At 39.3% G+C, this 20,934-nt stretch overlaps 1 protein-coding gene across 2 annotated transcripts in view; it reads right to left on the bottom strand.

Annotated features, from left to right (window-relative positions):
• The window catches only part of sbf2 (SET binding factor 2), an 89,417-nt gene that overhangs the window by 59,169 nt on the left and 9,314 nt on the right, over positions 1–20,934 (bottom strand). For both annotated transcript variants that reach the window (XM_070984557.1, XM_070984476.1), the window contains exon 2: positions 17,283–17,368. In XM_070984557.1, the coding sequence (XP_070840658.1) occupies positions 17,283–17,368 (86 nt within the window). The remainder of the gene's footprint in view (positions 1–17,282; positions 17,369–20,934) is intronic.

Consider the following 20,934-nt stretch of genomic DNA (forward strand, 5'->3'; position numbering starts at 1 on the left):
TAAATCGTGTTTCCTTAAAGTCGTTATCTTGCCTGTAGGTCTGCAGAAAGACACTTGAGGGTTGGCGCAGGTTCAGAGACACTTAAGGGAGTTCAGGATTTAGTAAACTTCATTTATTCAGGGACTGTTGCATCAAGACAAACTACTGACATCATTTTACACACAATTTATGGCTGTCTGACAAAAATATGAATGACTGTGTATCTTAAATGTTGTGGCTGGATCCAATACGGAATTTACAAACAGGGCAGTTCAATGATGTGAATAAGAAAAAAGTCAAGTAAAATGCTTATTTCACGATTCTTTCCCATTTTTATTGACACATGTGGCTATGTTCCTGAGGCTTTAAACATATTTTCCTGCAACATTATCTGCTTATGACTCTCATTATGAGTTTTAGTGTCTACAACAACTGAGCATGCATCCTACATAAAGATGTTTATATGATGTTTGTTTGTGAATAAGCTATTTGAAACAGGTGTTTTGATGATTGCTGATTCTGAACTGCTTTTCAGCAACTTTTGCAAAAGCAGGGAAACCTATGACGGGCTGCAATGCTTTCTGCAAATGTTTATCATTTTAAATTTAACTATGCACAACCGTGTGTAAACAGAGAAAATATGCTTATGCTATTTGTTTAAACATCTGACTTGAAAAATTATGTCATCTGCAATTCAGTCAAACACAGAGTGGAGTGTGGATATAAACATACACGGCCACAGTTTTGAGGCTTGTCCTCGTAGGCAGACTAAAGATGTGATGTTTAACCCCTAAATTCCACCGAATTCCACTGCATCGCGGGTGGCGGAGCTCATGTCATGCAATTCCACCAGGCGTGCCACGGCACATTTCAGATGTGTTCCAGAAGTGGGACACTATTCTTGTGCTCCGCGAAGAATTGGCGCCTACTCTATTTTTGCTGGACACAACGTCAAGCTGCACAGAGCACATCGAGCTTGACAGGAAGTCAGACAGAGGAACAGCATAGAAAATTCGGTACATTTTCAAAATAAATAAATAAATCGCTCTATGCAGCCTCAATTAAAGCAGACAAAAAAAGAAACCTAACTACATTAACTACATAGCCTACTTACCTGTGGGAGAAGCACAAATATTAAGGAAAAATTACCAAATCAGCAACGTCAACAACGTCAGGCAGGCTAAATGCTCTGCTTGTGAAACGTGGCCAGTGGAACCACTGGGCAATATTTAAAAGAACAAAAACCAAGACTTTAGGGCCTTTTATTTTTTATTCTGTCTATGACATTTTGTCCTGCTGTACTACACTGTGCCACCAAAAACAATGGTGGGGGACAACAAGTGAAAGCACTGAGTGACAACATCAGACACAAGCTGTATCTTTATACAGCACGCACGCACGCACGCACGCACGCACGCACGCACACACACACACACACACACACACACACACACACACACACACACACACACACACACACACACACACACACACACACACACACACACACACACACACACACACACACACACAGCAGAGAGAAAGGACATCTCCCATTCCCAAATTAGACTTTAGTCAAGTGACAAAGGAACTCTGGGACACACTGGCTGTATTAATGTCAAAGTAAAGTGCAGCCCTCCAGCTAAACCCTCTGCATCACATCATGTGCTGCAGCCTGGTATGACTCCCATCCAACTGCTCTTTTCCCCCACTCAGCCAGCGACACTCGATCTGGAGCCTGACCTGCTGAGTATTGTCACAGTGGAGTGCTTGAAGAGCAGCACCAAGGAAAAAAAAAAACAACAAAAAAAAGAACACAGAGGACAGGGATGCATTCTTATACAGTGACGAGACATTAATGCCCGGTCAGGCTGGCGGAGGCCAGATAAAACTGGTGCAACAGCCATTACTAAAGATGACTCAGGACAATGAGACAGAGAGAATGGTAGTCAACTTCGTCTTTCTGGTATGATGCAGCTGAAACACGACTAGAAACAGGTTTACTGTGTTTTTATTATGACCCCAAAATTTGAGAGTCTTGTACTTGAAGAAATGCAAACATAGCCCGAAGGGTCATAAAACCTTTTAAGTGTTCCAGTTACCATAAATGAGCTCAATCCCACAAATCCTTTCAGAGAGGGACTTATTTCATAATTTGGTCGGGTTACAAACCCAAATGAAATCAGGCACCAAAGTTCTTCCATGTTTTCTCTCCACAGCAATAAAATGAAACTACTGAGAAACACTTTCCACCTCCCCTGACCATAATGTACAAAATTTTGTAAACATGGCTGCCAGACGATCTCAAATCTTAGAGCAGGTATAACTCAAAGGAAAATATTTTAAAAAATCCATCTACAATCGTCCAAACTTCCAGACAATACTAGCGAACTGTAGACGGAGCCTGAATATGAAGTTACTGCCAAGACAATGTTGTCATGGAAGCTTAGCAGCAGCTGTGCACTGCACCGTGCACTTCAATCATCCTCTACCTTGTTCTTTCCCCATTCATGTGAAAGAGCTGCCAGGAAGACAACACAATGACGGAACGTGAAGTGCGAGCAGTCAGGGTCAGAGAGGGACCGGGACGGGTGAGGAGGTCAATGGCGTGCTGCCTGGCCAGAACTCCTGCTTTATCAGGTCTGCAGGATGAGCAGTGGACAAAACAACCAGAGACAGCCACTCCAGGCGAGTGGTTTGGCAGATAAACATGCACGGACCCCGTCGCCTCAACCATCTCCTTAAGGTCAGCATGAAGAATACAAGAAACAAAACTGTCAACAAAATGACCATAATAGCACTGTTATCCAAATACTACTTAGTGGTTGCAATGAGTGAATTTACTGCTACAAAGCTTAGCTCCACGTGAGAGTGCTCTGCTGAGGTGGCATCTCCCTCTACTTCCATTCCTAAACTCTGCTTCCCCGCTGTCACCAACACTCCAGGTTTCCTTTTGCTCATCTGTTATGCAATACCAGGCACATATGGTTCATTTTAGAGATAGATATTTTTAGGTGACCATGATGGACCATAGTAATTCAAAAGAAATGTCTAGTCAGACAGGACAGGAAGAGTCATCTAGCAAATATTGCACACTATGCTGTACACAAAATTTCAAGCCTCATGAATGCCATATGTGTGAGAAATGTGACACCAGAAAAAGAATTTACTACAAGGTGTATTTTTAGTTCAAATGTAAAGTTTTTTTTGTTTTTTTTTTCTCGCTCACGCACAGTCCAGCAAAAAGATCTTAAGGACGAACCCCCATTTCCCCAAAATCTCTTGGGAAGATCTGTTCACTCCAGGGCGAATACTTGAGTTTATTTCAAAACACAGCATAAATTAAAAACACACGGCCAGTTCACCACATGCAACTTGAAAACAGAAATGCATAAAGAGGCAAATAATAGGACCCCTTTGAGAATCAGACATTCCTAAGCTTAAATCAGTCCACTGTCGGATTAATTCATCTCGCTCTCTCAACCTGACTCCAAAAGCTAAACCAGCATCTGTGTGATGTACATGGTTGGCACGAAGGTTCCAGACATTAAATGGACTTAATTATATGTCAGTTTTGTCAAAAGTAGGTTAACAAACACCATATCTTCTCAGGATAAACAGGTTGAACCATAGTTCAGGGAAGAATTTGCTGTGAAAGTTAGTCTAGAGTACAAAAATTCCCTTTCGGGATCCAAGGAAAGTCCATGGATTTTCCCGGCACTGTTTAATAATGGGTTCTAGTGATAAAACTGATATCAAAACCACTTGAATAGTATGAAAACACCCATAATCCAATATATTCTCCAATTGCTGTGGTGAAATCTGTCAAAACTGGAGAGAGCAGATTGGCAAGCTTAAGCTTACAGCATTACAGCAAACAATGACAATCAATGACTTCTGCTCTGTCATGTATCAGCATGTCTGCTTATACAACTGGGTTAATCATAGCCTGACAGCTTGTTAGCATATTGTATTTTTTGGACAAGTTTTAAGTTGTCAAAGCCATGTAATAACTACAGAGTTTCACAATTCATGTCAGGTGTCTTATATTAAACAGAAATCTGGCCAGACAATGTAGTTAGCTTTGCACAGTAAACCATTAGGAATTTAACTGAAGTATTTGTTGATAAGTTACAATGACTACAGAGTACAACACGTTGCGTTACACGTGGATAAGCGGGCTTTCTACGCTCCAACACCACAGGGGGTGTACGTTACCAAAAAAAAAACACTTCCACGTGGGTCAAATCACAATGGACACCAACAGACCATAAAATCGTTTTCTGATTCTGGCATTTGTGATAGTCCACGATGAAAAACATTAACTGTCCTACTTGGGCTCTACCTGGCCTGCTCCTCAAACATTTACAGGACGTGGAGCTGAAGGTTGGAAACTTTTAGCAGAAATAGTGGTTCTGCAGAATATTTACAACAGTTTGCTTGACATAAATATTTGTGAAACAAATGATTGGACTTTATCTGAAAGTGGTGATGTCAAGATGGCTTACTGAGACATATTTTACAATAAAGACTTCAAAATAACCGACACACACCATTACTCCCACTAAATATAGGTTGATTTTCACTCAATTTTGTAGGAAATACAGAAAGCAAGTGGTAGTGAATCATGGCACGGCATGACTTGTGCCTCTCCTAATAGCCAACTTCTGACATTGAACAGAATTGACATTTTTCCCTCCTTTATCAGTTCTGATCAGTACTGCATTGCTACAGATTTTTTTTTAACCCATATCAGCTGATGGTAGGTAAACATGGTTGCCTTTTTATTTCATCTGTTAAAAGCAAACATGAAACATCAAAACACATATCTGAGCACATGGAGTGATGAATGAAAGAGCAGGGTAAACAGCTTTGTCCTGGCGTTGCAGATGAGTACAATGGCTGTCTTGCGTCAGACTAAGCCCCGGCCGTTACAGCACAGTAAGATAATGGCTGATAATGACCTGACTGTGGAACAGGTGCTTCCTCCACCCCCTTGTGGGGGCCCTGGCTAAGTTAGAGTATTAACCATAAGCCACAGTCTCACTTCTGCCCTTAATAAACTTGTTTCAAACCACAATGATTTTTATCCCTCTCCTTAATATAAACTAATGCAGAGTGAAGAGTAAATGTGAATCTTTGCAGTATGTGTCAGTGTTTTGAGTGTGTATGAACACTAATGAGTTTCCCTGTGTATCCCACAAGAAGATGTTTGGCAACAAAAGCCTTTTCTCACATAAAGCGTCTAAAGTAAAGTCTCATAAAGTCTCTCAAACATTTTTTTGTTTCAAGACATGTGAAAAGGGGTGTTGTTCATTCAGAAATTAATACGGTAATAAGGTTTCCTGCTCAAGAAATTACACAATAAGCTATTCTGCCACTTCTTTATGCTGCACAACAGACATTGAAAAAAGTTGGTTAATTGTTTGTCCAAATGTTTAAAAGAATTGGACTCAATAGGAAAAGTAGAGCTAGCCCTGTATAATAATAATGTGCACACTAATACTAGCAGAAAAAACTTGGCACCTGACCACAGGAGATCTGCATATGGTGTTGCTCTAAAACAAGGGGAGGGATGTCATCTGTGACGTATCTTAAACGATATTTCCAAACTCACATCCCTTTTGAAAAGCCATCATATGACATGTGAATACCCTCCAAGCATTTTTTTCATGGCTAAGAGTATAGTGGCCACAAAAATCAAAGGGTGTATTGTACAGGCTCTGTGAAAAGTAGGACTTATTCTCTTTGAACTTGCTTTCTATACAGTGATTTTAGAGACAGACAGGCAGTTCAGGCATTCCCCTAGAAATCGAGTGAAATCTCCTTTGAACATACAAGAACCAGTGAATTAAAAAAGAAGTGGTTACACATAGTGTAAATAGTTCCTACTCAACCTTTATTTCTTAAAAATAAACACAGACGCCAGAGATCACATTGTATCTATGAATATTGCTACTTGCACATATTCAGCAGGAAACTTGATAGACACACATGATAGGTTGAGGTTACCATCATTATCTTAACTAAAAAAAAAAAGAAAAACGAAAAACACTTAAAGGACCAGTGTGTGGGATTTAGTGGCATCTCGTGGTGAGGCTGCAGACCGCAAACAACTGAATACCCCTTACCTCACCCTCCATTTCCAACCATGTAGGAGAACCTATGGTGGCCACTAAAAATGTGAGAGATGCTGTCTGAAGCCAATGTTTGGTTTGTCTGTTCTGGGTTACTGTAGAAACATAGTGAACTCCATGGAACAGGACGAGCTCCCTCTGTAGATATAAGGGCTCATTCTAAGGTAACAAAAGCACAATGATTTTTATTTTCAGGGAATTATACACTAATGAAAACATAATTAGGAATACTATAGTCCACTTCTGGCCACAGATCCCTCTAAATCTTACACACTGGACGTTTAAAACATGAAATTAAAACACATATCTGTAGTTGGTTGATTAATCATGTTTTATCTTGACAAGCTATGCATTATCAGCATTGTCAAATGAGCTACATGTGTAAATTCATGATTCAGCACTAACACAACTAGTGATAGATTCTGGCAGGATATAGACTTTATCATGGTAAATACTGTAAGAAAAGATGGTATGACTCTAAAGGCTCCGCAACCAACCTTCAGACGCCACACTGCTCCTCAGACACAAAGCGGCTAACAGGGTTTGACAAGCGACCGACATCGCCATCCTCAGAGCCCCATACTTTTACTCCTATGGCTGAAAATGTCAATGAATAACAGCAATGTAATGTATTACCACACTGTTATTATGCTGTCAGTGGGTAAGACTGTTCCAAAGAATCTGACTATTTTTCACTTATAGATTCAAACATCCAGCCCATGTCAACACGAGTTCTTCTTCTAAGGTGAAACTCTGTAGGCTCAGTAACCACACAACACTGGACCATATTTTATGTCAACAGTGTCACAACAAAAAGCATTACAACAAAAAACTGTTGGCCAGCTCCTACTGAAGAAGCTCAACATCGATAAGAACACCTGAAGGTGGTCATGTACGTCTGCATACATCAGACAGTACTGTAATATTTTGGATGACAAGGCGAAACGTTCACGTTCTGAGGTAAATATCTTTGACAGACAGAGATTTGATATATGGAGTCAATGAACGATGTGGAAGTATGTAGGTTTAAGAATTCAAGTATGTGCGCAGCCACTGGCCCTGGTGTCAGCAGCAGGCAGTACATTTTTACCTGAAACAGTGGCATTCACCAGCAGCCAGTTAGCGAGGTCTCTGGAGTGTCGCAAAACTTACTGTGCTCTTGGACCTGTTCACCTATCTACTGGCACCAGTTCACAACTACAAATGTTTGCCCAGCTCCTGGCTGGCCACTGGCTGGTTGGTCACTTATCATCATGCCTTTCATGCTCATGAGGGGGGCTTTTCATTTGCAACATCCAGATTTGGATCCATCAGGAAATAACAAAACTTCTGGAAGTGTAATGACAGAATAACAAGAATCACTACATTTCCAAAACAATTACATATATACACAATAAATCATTAAGACCGACAGCTTCTACTGTACTTCATCTCAAAGTTTGAGTATGTGCGCTCTCCAGTGTACTGTGGCTTCATTTCATCCTGTGTATTCCCATTTCCTGGTGAACTCATAGTGCTTTTCAGCATGGAAAGTCCTGCTTGCTTGACAGCTCCAGCTTTGTTTCCTGATGTGTTTAACTTCACTGGCACACGAAGCATTGATTACTCATGTGTGGATCTTCCTGACAAACACATGATCCCATTCTCCCCCTGGCTGGAACGGCATCCTGCTATCTGGAATGCACTGTTTAGTTTCTCTCTCATAGTTTTACAAACATCATAAGACCGACGTGCAGCGCGACATGTCAAGTTATGGTCACTTGAGTCAGTCCATCAAGTGAGACAATTAGGCTAAATTCCTTCAGTCTGTGGTTTGGCACAGAGCCTAAAACTGACTAACTGCTGCTGATTGTGAACTATGTAGTTAAGCTTGGTCATGACTTGCTTATCCAACTTGCTGAGAAAACAAGGACAGATGAATGACTCCACACAGCAATAAGGGAGATTCTTTTCTTAAGTGAACTGAACCTGACCTGAAGCCCAGAGGCTCAGGTCACACTAGAGTCAGGTCTTGAAATCTTTTTCTGAAACAATATGTATGAAAAAGTTCCTTTCTGTTAAAATGTATCCAACTGTCCTCCAGCCAAGCAGTGAAATCAACAACTGAAATGACACCAGCAGTTTACAAATTTTCTGAATAGCTGCAGCATCCTTCCCGGAAGTCTAAGCCACGTTCCTCATTACAGCAGGGAATTGAGGGAAAAGGGAGGAGGTCAAGAAGTCAAAGTTCTAGACAAGAGAAATGACACATAAATGTTTACAGTCTGGTTAAATTCCTTCATCAGAGGAAGCTGGACCCCAAGAGGACCTTTACATTTCATGTCTACACATTTTTTCAGAGGAAAACATGTAGGGATCTAATTAGCTTTACATATACAGTGCTTGTGTTGTGATGCAGTAAGCTTTTGAAAGTATGTAATATTTAACTTTACATATTTACTGTATGTGCTGTGGGCAAATAATGCCTACTACAACCTGAGCACTCTGCAATAACAGAACACAACATACAATAACCTTCCTCTAAGTAATCCTTCTGTTATCAGCTAGCCTCGGATTAGCCTACTGTAAGAGTATATGTTATTTACTTCTGACTGACTGCTTTTGTGTTTGGATGGAGGGTTGAAGGACTCTTGCATTACTGTTTAGCTGTGTCACTGGAAGAAGCAATTCATAAGTGAAGAAACCAACAAAGGAAAAAGAAAACACCAAGCCTGACCAATTTAATGTTGCCCCTCCCCGAATGCCTAAAAACAGCGATTACACTTTCATATCCTGTTGATAATTTTGAACCTGACTGACATATTATATGTCAAATCCTCCTCTCAGAGTCAAAATTCATCCAAACCAGAATGCAAGGACACCATACACATATTGGTGCAATCAACTTACTGATTACTGACTGACTCTTTCCACTGATATCAGTTTCACGTATGTCCAATGAGGATTAATAGGATAAATTTGGTTGGAAATCATATAAAAGGCACTCTTACAAGTCATGTGCAGCCCACAGAAAACTGACAACAACCATATTCAAGAAAAAGGAATATAAGAGAAAGGAAATGCAGAGAGAGTGACAAAATCAGAAATTAGCTTTTTTGGGGGGGTTGCTTCACACAATCAATACATTTTGACAGGACTAATACATATCCCTGGAACAATGACATTCTTCCAACACTTAACAACCTGTGTGCAACTTTTTTCACAGAAACTGTCCAAAACATGCCCAGTGCCAGTAAGATACCAAATGATGACACTCCTGAGTAGCCTAACTTACGCAGAAAATATTCAAGACATGTAGTGACATTGCTACAGGCTTGTAAATAATTTCAATTTCACAAGTTTTTGAGCCTCCTAAAGGAGATATGCATATCATGATTAAGAGGATGTACTCCTCCATTTCTTCTTCTATTCAAACTAGACTATAGAGAAGCATAGTACCACAGTTGCCACCCCCATTTTGGAGGCTCACTCTGAAGACTGGGTTTGGGTTTACCACTGACCACCATCTTGACAGATATTAGGGTCAGACAATTCAAATTTGGGCAAAGAGCAGAGAAGGGAAAAGGAAGCAGCAACCACCATGTTTTCGTGTTACAGACTGGCTCTCTTGTCTATCAAGCAAACTCACTCAAAAACATCTAAGAGTTTGAGTTGGCCATTAGTGGAACTGCATCTTAAGGCATTGTATATATCTGAGCAAGCAATGGGACAAAAAAGCAAATGACCGGCATGGTATGCGGTCAGAGGAACAATTCTGCTTGCCTTGCGACTGAGTGGAGCAGAAAACCCACACCGCATACTGTGTGTTGGACTGGACCAGTACAGGATTACTATTGTTTAGTGCTGCAGCATCTCGCCCACAGCTGCAGCATGTGAGACTAGAAATAGAACAGCGTGAGCATCAGGCTGAGACTGCCATTGTTTTTGCTGTCGAACACCTGAGGGTGAATTCTGCTAGCCTTTAAAGGTGAGGACAGGTCACCTTCAAACTTTAAAAACAAACTAAGAAATACGTCAAGGAGGGATAACGTGCGACAGCTAGACAGAGAAAGTTGAATCAACAAATCCTTTGAGGATGTTTCAGCTACAGTGTTGAAAAAGGTCAAATCTTAAACTGCTGACCTAAGACTTTTTCAAAATGTCTAACATACATAACCAGTTAAATTATATATTAAATTACTAATTTTGGCTGTGAAAACTAAACATAATTAAACTACAGCCATTAATCAATATTTTAGCTGATGAAACGTCAGAAAATGGTGAAATGGTGTATAAGTCATTGTATTAATAAAACCGAATTTGAAAATGTTATTTTATCAAACAAGGCAGGTAGGGGAAGAGTCACATTATGCTATCTCAGAATGAAGACCCATGCTAGGACAAAAACAGTCATGGATGGAGCCATATCTCATTGGAACAGTTTGCCATGATTTATATCTCATGACTCTAAAACAAAGGGTTTTAAGAAGCATCTAAAGAGGTTCTTGAGAGCCCTGAAAATAAACAAGTAAAATGTGTTTCCTTTAATTGGATATTTAGATGAACTGAGACTGTTTTGCTTCACGTGTCGATCAGTTCAAACTGTTCTAATTATTTTACACATGTATGGTTTTCATGGAATTTTATTGTTGGGTGTACTGTAACGTTAACAGTGTAATTTTATTGTTTACTGTATGAAGTGTAAGTGCAAACATTGTTGTTACTGGGATATATACCCAATGAGAGCAATAATGGGGATTCCAATAAACAACATTACTTTAGAAATAATTTAAATGATTAATCAATTGTCAAAATTGCTGTCAGTATGCTCTCTTTAGCTTGACTAATCAATTGATTGGCTAATCGTTTCAGAGTTAATTTAAGTATCACTAAAGCTTTACTTTTGACCTTCAGAATAAAATGCACAGCCCTCAACACAGCTCAAAGTGGTTTGTGGCATTGAAACAGTTTCCCTTCTTTAACTTGATGTATGGATAGAGGCCCTCTCACTTTACGTTGTGCCTCAGTCCTTAACACATCAGTGGAGCTTAGTGGAGCTGATCAAGGCTGCTCGTGTTGATCAAGGCTGCTCGTGCTGCAGCAACTCAAATCAAAATTTCCAGGACTGATTTGAGGCTAAGTTATCAAAGGCGACATTTTGTTTTCCTGCTGGGAAACACGACAATGGTGGAGACAGCAGGGGTGAGGATGCTGGCAGATCGTTGTCTGCAGGCTACATGTCATGGACTGACCCTCATATTCAACACTGAACTTTGTGGTGCTTTGGAATGTGTTTGACCTCTCGGGCATCGTTGTCAAGACATCTCTCTTCACCCAACACACACACACACACACACACACACACACACACACACACACACACACACACACACACACACACACACACACACACACACACACACATATATACAGACTGAAGGTCAAGCCAAGCATAAACATAAACAGCTATCCATTTCCATTCAGCGCATGTTGTCATGTTCAGTGTATGGTGCTTTCCATTTCAGTTAAAGGATTACATGCTGTCTGAGAAATTCCACATGCCTTTGAATTATTTTTCACAACCAAACTAACATTCTGTGGTCAAGTTATGTGTACAGTATGATGCTTTTTCCAGAATGCTTCCTTCTGGAGAAGATCATTTTTCCAACTCAGACATTACATGAAATTTATCAAAATATAGACATTGGATCCAAGACTACAAGTGCTGTATTTGCACATGAATCCTGGCTTGTAAGTTTCTTTACATTTTAATTTTCAAATTAAATAATAAGAGACATCTTTGATACCCAAGGCTATAATAAGAAATATAATCATTTTAAGGCAAAGACTTAAGGTGCTTACCACTTTAATGTTTAATTTCATCTAGTACTCTGACAATGAATCAATTTTGCTAAATACTAGTACTAATACTCGTCTGTGTGAACATTTTAAACATATTATTTTTCAAATTGCATTGGCCGGCAAGTAGTAAAATCTGTGATTGAAATGAATGTTTTCTGAGGGGATAGAGACACTTTGAACAGGATCAGGTGAATCTCTCATAAAATAGTGACCCAATTTGTTTTATGTACCTTAATACATGCAACACCTGGCATTAAACAAAAACCTTTCTGCCATAAACTGGAGACATCTTGCTTCCACTGTGTTAAAATGCAAAACATGAAAGTTTGATTTAGGTGAAGTTAGCAGTAACAATTTACCACTCACTTTCCTGGCAAGCATTTTAATCTTCAAAAGCAGTTTCGCATTTGTTACTCCAAACACTCACCAATAGCTGGATTAGGTAGATGTAAAAAGCTTAATGCCCATCTGGTTGTCTTACAATGTAGATTTCATACCTGCTATTAATACAGTTAATTTAACATGAAAGAAAGCTGTGCCAACTAGACAGAGAAAACATCTGAAAGAAAGAAGTGCACATGAAGGAGAACGGAATAACACAATTTACAAATTTACATTGGATATGTGTCTACAAGCACGGGATGCTATGAATGTTCACATATTCCAAGCATGACACAAATGGTGCTTCTAATTAAACAGGCAAACTCAGCGATTAAACAGCGAACACTAAAGTAATTCCAGGCATTCCTTTGCTATTTGTGTGGCACATTTCATTGTTTTGCCGTAAACTATCTGGCAGTTAATCTAAATATCAACTGTCTGACTAGTATATATACATATATATTTCTATATGTGTGTGTGTGTGTGTGTGTGTGTGTGTGTGTGTGTGTGTGTGTGTGTGTGTTTTCATTTTCCATAATTTAATCTCTCTGTAAAGCACTTTGGTTTGTTGTTTTTAAATGTGCTCTATCAATAAACTGACTTGACTTCATTAAACTGATCTTGACAAGCATGACATTGCTGAGTTAGCTGCAGTTTGGCTGCCATGCTAGCAAGTAAGGCACAAGTGCCCCTGAAATTTGAAAATGAGTAAAGCTCTACTTTTCACAGCAAGGGAAATGACCATAATCCTTTAGAGTATGATAAGATCAAATGAATGACAAAATGCATGCAGCCTCAATTTGCCATTCAAGCAATTATTAGAACCGTAACCCTATTGTTATTATTCATTTTAGCAAAACACATCCCAGCAACTTTTATCTGTCACAAGACCCACGTCCACATCCTCAAACTAGTCCTTCAAAGGAAAAGGAGAAAGGAAAACTATTTGACTCCACCGAGCCTGTTAAGACGAAAATGTGCTCATAGCAAAAAACGTTCAGCATGACAGAAGAAAATATTAGTTGGTAATGATTAATAAATTCTGAGTTATTCTTTACGAGATTTGGAGGAGTTTTCACATTAAAAATGTCCTACGTGACCCCACTGCTCTTTTCAGAACCTCTGTCCGTCTACAGTACACCATGAGGATTTGATACAGGAGGGCGAGGTGATGGAAATGTACTAGGTGAGCAACGCACTGACCTCCATCTACAGACCTGGCTCATCCATAACAGATGAGGATTTGAGCTGGTTCCTATCATCATCACTTGCCTGAAAAGATTAGAAACACATTTTTCCCAGCACAAGTTGTAAACGCTTTTTCCTTGGTGCATTCCTCATCTGTGGTTATTTAGTTTGCTGGGGGCCTGTTGTGACCGCAAAATGCTTTTCGTGCTCAGCTTCATCCACTGCTTTCTACAGATGTGTTCCTTAGTGTTTGTAAATGAGTCATTTTCTTTTTCATGGAGTAGAGAAAATCTGCAAATAATAATGGTTTACATACCAAGCCAAAACAGAGCCAAAATGCAAATTGCTTAGTGGGTCTGTTAAACACTATGGTGTATCTTCATTAAAGCTTCAAAGTAAGAATTTCAGTCATTTGGCTCTTGACCAAAGTTTGTCACACACCACATAGTAGGAAACAACCCCCTCTTTCCTCTCTGTCCTTGCTTACTCCTCTGTGTTTCTTCATAGAGAATACTGAAGATTTCAACATATGAATCTGTTTCAGTATGTTATATCCAATATTCTATGCTACAGTTGTACATATACGCGTACCTCGGAAGAACATAATATGTCTTAAGTTTCAGCAAATATGCGGCATATTGCTAAAAGAAAAAAAAAAAGGTCTTGTTTCAGCTCCGGCTTACTGTCTTCAATGAGAAACATCATGCTTTGTGCTTTCTTTACGCACTGGGGATTGCAGTATGTCTCAATTTCAGTCCGGGCTGACACATGATAAAGAAGCATTGGGGATCACTTCAGTGAGATGGAATACAAAAAATTCACACACACCCACACAGCCACAAAAAAAGGGAAAAAAGGTACACAGGTCCTCAATGACATCTGGAAGCACTAAGCTAATTGATTTAGTGAAACTTGCGGTTCTGTTTCTATATTTAAACTCGGTGTAACCATGACAGGACACTTGAGGGATGATGCTGAGGGAATGGACTCATCCTGTCTCATCTCCCACAGTCACTGAAAGGTTAAAGACTGCTGCTAAGGTTTCAGCCTCATATCAAAACTAGAAAAATTCTACTTGACAACTCATCTGGACAGGACATACTTTAATTTTCACAGTTTTTATTGTTCCACCAGTCCCGTGCTTTGGGGGCCACTGTACTTCACCATATGACACATCCCTTGTCTGTAAAGCAATAACTCACAACAAGATACTCTTGATGGCCACCAACACACTCAAAGTTACACAGAAAGACGCCTGCACGCCATTCAAACCACCCACTCACAATATGTCTTTTTGTGCTGGGATAAAAGCCTCACTTGTCCTCAACTGCCTTAGAAATACCATTGTATAAACAAAAGTCATTGTATAATACTATCTCTTTGACCAGGTCTGCACAGGGCCAAAGATTCCAGCTGCAGCTATGATAACTCTTGGGAATCATTTATCTATCACTAAAGGCAATCCACACAATTCAATATTCATTCAAAATAACTCCAAACTTCTAAATCTGCAAATACTACCAGATTATATTTGCCTTTCTTACAAAGGATCCTGTTATGGTGAAAACACATGACTTCATCTGAAATGTTGAGGAATGCCTGATGTTTAGATTAGCCCTCTCTCTTTATCTTGGCTAAGATAGCTGACCCATATTATGCAACTTGTTGGCCTCGACACCTGCCTCGACACCTGCTGCTGCTCTGATATATGTACCTCTAGTTGTGATCTCTGACCCCCTGTGATCTCCACCAAACACAGAACATATCTTCCACTGCAAACATGCAACATTTATTCTGGCACAGCATTTTCAACAATCGACAGCAATCAATCCTTAAAACTTCCCTTCTCTGAGAACATGCTGAACAAAAAGAAGCAAATCTGCCCTCTTCAATTATCACATTTCTTTTTTTTTTTTTTACAAATACACAGAAAGGTAATTACCAACTAAGGCTGGGTCAAGTGGCCAAGCCAAGAAATGGTCACATTCAAACAGAAATGCCCAAAAAAGTACACAAAAGTAAACATAAATAAACATCATGCAGACATACTCAATATGTGCCTAATTATCAGGCATAATTTTTCCATTGGTCCTGAAAACCTTCCTGTTAAAAGGAAGTTTTTCCTTGCCACTGTTGCCAAGTGCTTGCTTGTGGGGGACCTCTTGGGTCTCCATAGATTAAAGAACATGGTCCTGTCCTCTATGGAAAGTGTCCTGAGACAACTTCTGTTGTGATTTGGCACTATATAAATATAAATCCACAGAACTGCATACAAAAATATACAGTATTTATAGCGTGCCTATTTATGGTGGCACACAATTGGTTGAAATTTAAAAAAATGGATGAGCCTTCAACTACACCCACAGATGCCAATGAGTTTTAAAAGTCAGACTCAGTAAGACCTGTTGGTAAAACTGAGTTTTCAACAGGAAAGAAATATAATCTAAAAATCTGTATTTTTATATGTAATGCATGGTACTGTATTGGAAAGTGCAGTATAATACTTTCAAACGATGGAGTACTGTGTTGGAACCTTGACTTATTTTACTGTTTTCTCTCCTTGTCGACTGCCAAACTCAATCTGCTTAGTCATTAAAACCTTATCTGTAGTAGCCAATATAAATGAACAAAAACAGATATAACACAGGCACAAATGTCCTACGCAGTATGATACTGTTAATGTTGCCCTAGAGATTGACAGTTTTTCCCAGTCCTGATAAGCAAATATTTGTCCATCCATTGCATTGTCCATGTAAGGATAACAGACCCCCTGTCACAGACCCCTTAGGGTCACCCTTCATGCAGGGATGGAACAAACTAAGAGAGGCAGCTATTCATATTCCTGACAAGGGCCGACAGCAATGGGAACCAGATAGCAGGCTGGACATCATTTAAAAAAAAAAAAAAGGGTTCTGAGGAAGGACATTTCCCAATTAGCGAATGTGGAAGGGTTTAAAGACAAACTTTTGGGTAAACAGTCATTATTAATTCATCCGAAACAGGAAATGCCAATATCTGCTGCACAAGCTCCAAAGGCCAAAAGTGTTTTCAAAACATGAAAATTCCCTGGGGTATCATCTGTCATTTTGTGACAGTCAAAATGCTTTCATTTTTATGAGACAAATATTTCTTCTATTACAGTATGTTAAGCAGAGGAATGCATTCTTAACCATCAAATCAGGAAGCTGGTAAGGGACGAAGGACAAGGATACTCACTAACTAAAAAACACTGTACAACCTGGGCCTGTCAGACATTAACTGTTACAAAGATGTTGTCTACTCTCATTTTATGAACTATGAAATTGTGCTATTCGTCTGCAAGGCAGACAGCAAAGATCTCAGTCACAATAATGATGCAACATTTACTCATCAATCTGTCAATTATATACAGAGTTTCATACTGATTTCTACCGGTCATCAAATCATGCAAACTAAAAGGAGAAAGAAATTTTATAATTTCCTTATTATAAAACAATAAGACATTATCCCTGTGTCTGTTGTGCAGACACAGGGATAATGAAGGGTGAATTGTTTTAATGACTCACTGATGACTCAATCATTGATTACTAAAAATCATTTTAAGATAATTTATTGATCCCCCAGTGGGGAAATTTCGGTTAATGTTTAATGATACATATTCAGTGTCCTATGCAGGCATCGTTGTTTAAAATAGGTGCACCTTTGTGTTCCTTTGGATAGCGTACATACTTTAAAAACCCAGCTAATATAGTTTAGTAGAGGCTTTCATCACTCACCATCTCCACCCCCTGAGGAAAGGCAGTTCCCTCCCAGTCCTTCTTGGGGAATCGTTGAATGATCTTTCCACATCCCTCCCCTGAACCTGCAGATAAAGAAACACGAAGATCTGTCAGTCAGTGCAGAGACCAACACTGTGGTACGTAGAGCTCTGTGTGTTTCATGATGAGAGAATAATCGTAATCTTAAAAGAGCCAATTATCGTTCATCATATAGGGGTGGGTGACATGGTTGAATTTACTGTCACAATTTTAATATCAATAATTTCCTCAGTTTACTTTCAAAAAATCTACTGGGAAGTGAGAAAGTTCTGAGAAAACATTTTTAGTTGTAAAGAGGAACTGTAAAAAAAGCTTGAACTGGGAAAGGGAAGCCTAAATGTGTCGACAGAGTGAAATAAAGTCAAATGTGACACTCAACTGTTCAAAGAATGAAGCTGAATGTATCTGTGGTTTAGGAAGCAGTTACAGGAATTTGTCTTTGGAATATTTAAAGAAAATTCAACCAACCACAGTGTTGCTTGCATTTCTATTGATATACTACATTGTTTCTGCAAAAATGGTTACACATGACAATGCTTGCAAATTCTTCTAATCATTATATTTTATTACTGTAGTCATCAAAATTTAGAACGACTGGTATGATTCAAGGCGAAAAGCCATCAAACACCAGCCTCAACAAACCAACTTCAACGCAAATACCTCATAAATAGGAACTTTTTACTCCAGAAGTCATCTTCTCTGACACTTACTTTCACACTGCACTACTTTACCCACTTTAAAGTTCAGTAAACTTAAAAGAGGCTGAGCTGAAACAAGTTAATAAGTCACTCAACGAGCAAAGAGCATAAGAATGTTCTTTCATTAGTACAGGTATGTAATGATTGAGTGAAATTAATCTTTTGGCAAAAATTGTGGTCAATGACCACCAGTGATTTCACATAGTCAGCACCAATTCTGTCACTTCTGGCCACCTGGTAAGACCCTGTTGGGGCTGATTAACTCAACATGTTTCAAGAGGAATGTGGTCCAAAGTGTGAAATGTGGAACTGACACCATGAACACAGAGAAGCTCACAGGAGCGCAGAATCGTAGCATAGAGTGATCACGTTGTGGCAAGTGAAACCAAGAGGCACAAGGGGTAACGTCTTTGTTCTTCATTGTTCAATTACAAAACCCAGCTGTGACCTGAAATCTTCCTTGTTTTAATGAGACCCCATGAAAAATCAAACCTGTTTTGTTCATTGGCTCAAGGCAAATCCTTAATTTGTTTGATTACTTTTCGGTAAACTTGACGTAATGGTATGCATTAATGATACCTAAAAGCATGCATAACATATGCATTTATACATGTTTCTCCTTATGTAGACATTGCCTCCACTTAAATCTACTTAATAAATGATAATAATTAATCTGCAATGCATACTATTGTCTTTCTGAAGTAAACACAAATAACTTTTTATTACTATATTTTGAATAGAACAACGTTGCTAAAATACTTGAATATAAAATGGTTCAAACAATACAAAGAAAATACAAAGCAGAGCTTGTTAGTCAACACCTTTGTTAGTGTGCTTTATCACTGCCTTAATACAAGCTCTTGTGTGTAAGTCACAGATGCATCACCACACAAAGATAAAAACGTACACACTTACAGTATGTCCTTAAGGCTGAGAGAGAGCTGGATAGTGATCTATAGCAGGTGTGGCTGACATCACATAAAGCCACACAGATTTGCAAGGCCGATGCATCGAAATCTTTACCAGTGAAATAACTCCCTCGTAGAGTTCCCTAAAGGGCCCATATGGCTGGGTCTTGCAAAACTCTGGAACCTAAATTGGATGTAATAATTCATGTCCACATGAGTGCAAACACGACACAATATGTATTTAGGAGTTGATATATGACTGCAACATTCTTATTTAGCAATCTGGAAAGCTAATAAATGGAAATTTTATCTAATTTAAGAAAAAATTCCCCTCATTTAACATGCCAAAAACAGCATTTTAAGGTCTGTTTCACAATATGCACTTTGTCACACTGCGTTGTCTGACCCCATGACTTCATCTTAACGTTATTTTAAACTCTTCGTCACTCTTTGACAGTTAGGAACACACTTTCTGTTTTTCAGCCAAGGGAAAATGGTCTCCAATCAAGAGAGCAGAAGACAGAAATTGAATACATTTGGCCCATTTCTTAGAATTCATTTAACTCAAATAGATAAATAGACATATATGGGGATTTTGTTTATGTCAATCAATAACAGGCCAAATCCCAATTCAAAGCATTCTCGCTAAGTACTAGCTTTAGTAAAGAGTCATGTATAGTGCACAGTGTCAGCTTTTTAGACTCTCAATCATGTGTTGCTATCAAACAACACACTTAGAAATACTCAGAACTGACATGGATTTTACCATCAGAAAAAAGGCAACCAGCTGAACAGCATTTGGGATTTACTCTCATTCAAAAAGTAAAACCCTAGAATGAAACCAGGTTTGATGTATGCACTGGCTAGCACCAAAACCATGTCAAATTACTATGTTGGTCAGAGAAATCAAAGCCAACATACCAGGATGCAGCATGTGCCTTTTAAAACAATTTGTAACCTAAAACTTTGGCTAAAAACTACAAACATTTCTTGAACAACAAAGGGACACTGCTGGACCTGCAATGATTCTTTATGTATCGTAGTTATGTGATTGTGTTGTAGCTGGGCTCGAGACAGTACATAAGCAGCTGTTTATCGTGGTTAACATTATTATGGGGAAAAAAAAAAAAAAAAAAAGCGATGGTGGTGTTCCATTTTGCTGTTCGGTGCATTTCAGCAGTCCTATCTCAAAAACAAGTAAACGCCATGAGTCAGCAAACTACTTACGGACTGCTTATTAAGGCCCTATGTCACAGTTTGGCTGGATACCATGCACAAGGGACGCGAACTACGTTTGGCAAGCAGGAGAATGAGCTGCTACACATCATTGTCATGACATGAGGTCCTCAGTGGTCAGCTGAAGCCCTTCTGCACCAAGTGCCTCAAGCCTGCTGTCAACAACTCCTTGAAATGTAAACCTAATTAATCATGATAAGGCTCTTGGGCCTGAGTGTATGTATGTTTGTATGATGGTTCTACTTATGTCTTGTTCACCTGTAGAGGTGAGTAGAGCATGTCCAGACACGGCATTGAGACTGGTGCTAGCAGAACTCCAATCTGTCTGACCGTTACGTGTCTTCAGGTCTTTACGGCTCCTCTAATGGAAATCACATGCTTTGAGTGCTCCAAGTTCAACTTTTCAAGCACGGATGAAAATAAATGACAGAATTCCTCACATTCCATGAGGCTGCACTCTTGTATTAAAACAAGCCGTGCTTTCAAATACTACCCCCCTGACATCTATAAAGATCCCCATCAGCGAGGATAATAGAACACAGGCCTGAAAAGGAACATGCTAATTTGGACATCCGCTAGCAAAACGGGAGGGGGGTGAAGTCCAAAATCAAGTTTATTTATTTATTTTTTGGAAGAAACTCTTTAACCAAAAACAAAACCTGTTCAAGCCCATGGCACGCGAGTGCATGTTTAAGAGCACGGCTCATTTCCAGCTCAATACAGCAAAACCTGTGTGTGGTACAGCTGGACAACATGATCTAACAACAA

This window comes from Chaetodon trifascialis, chromosome 1, assembly GCF_039877785.1.
Source record: "Chaetodon trifascialis isolate fChaTrf1 chromosome 1, fChaTrf1.hap1, whole genome shotgun sequence".
Classification (NCBI taxonomy): domain Eukaryota; kingdom Metazoa; phylum Chordata; class Actinopteri; order Chaetodontiformes; family Chaetodontidae; genus Chaetodon; species Chaetodon trifascialis.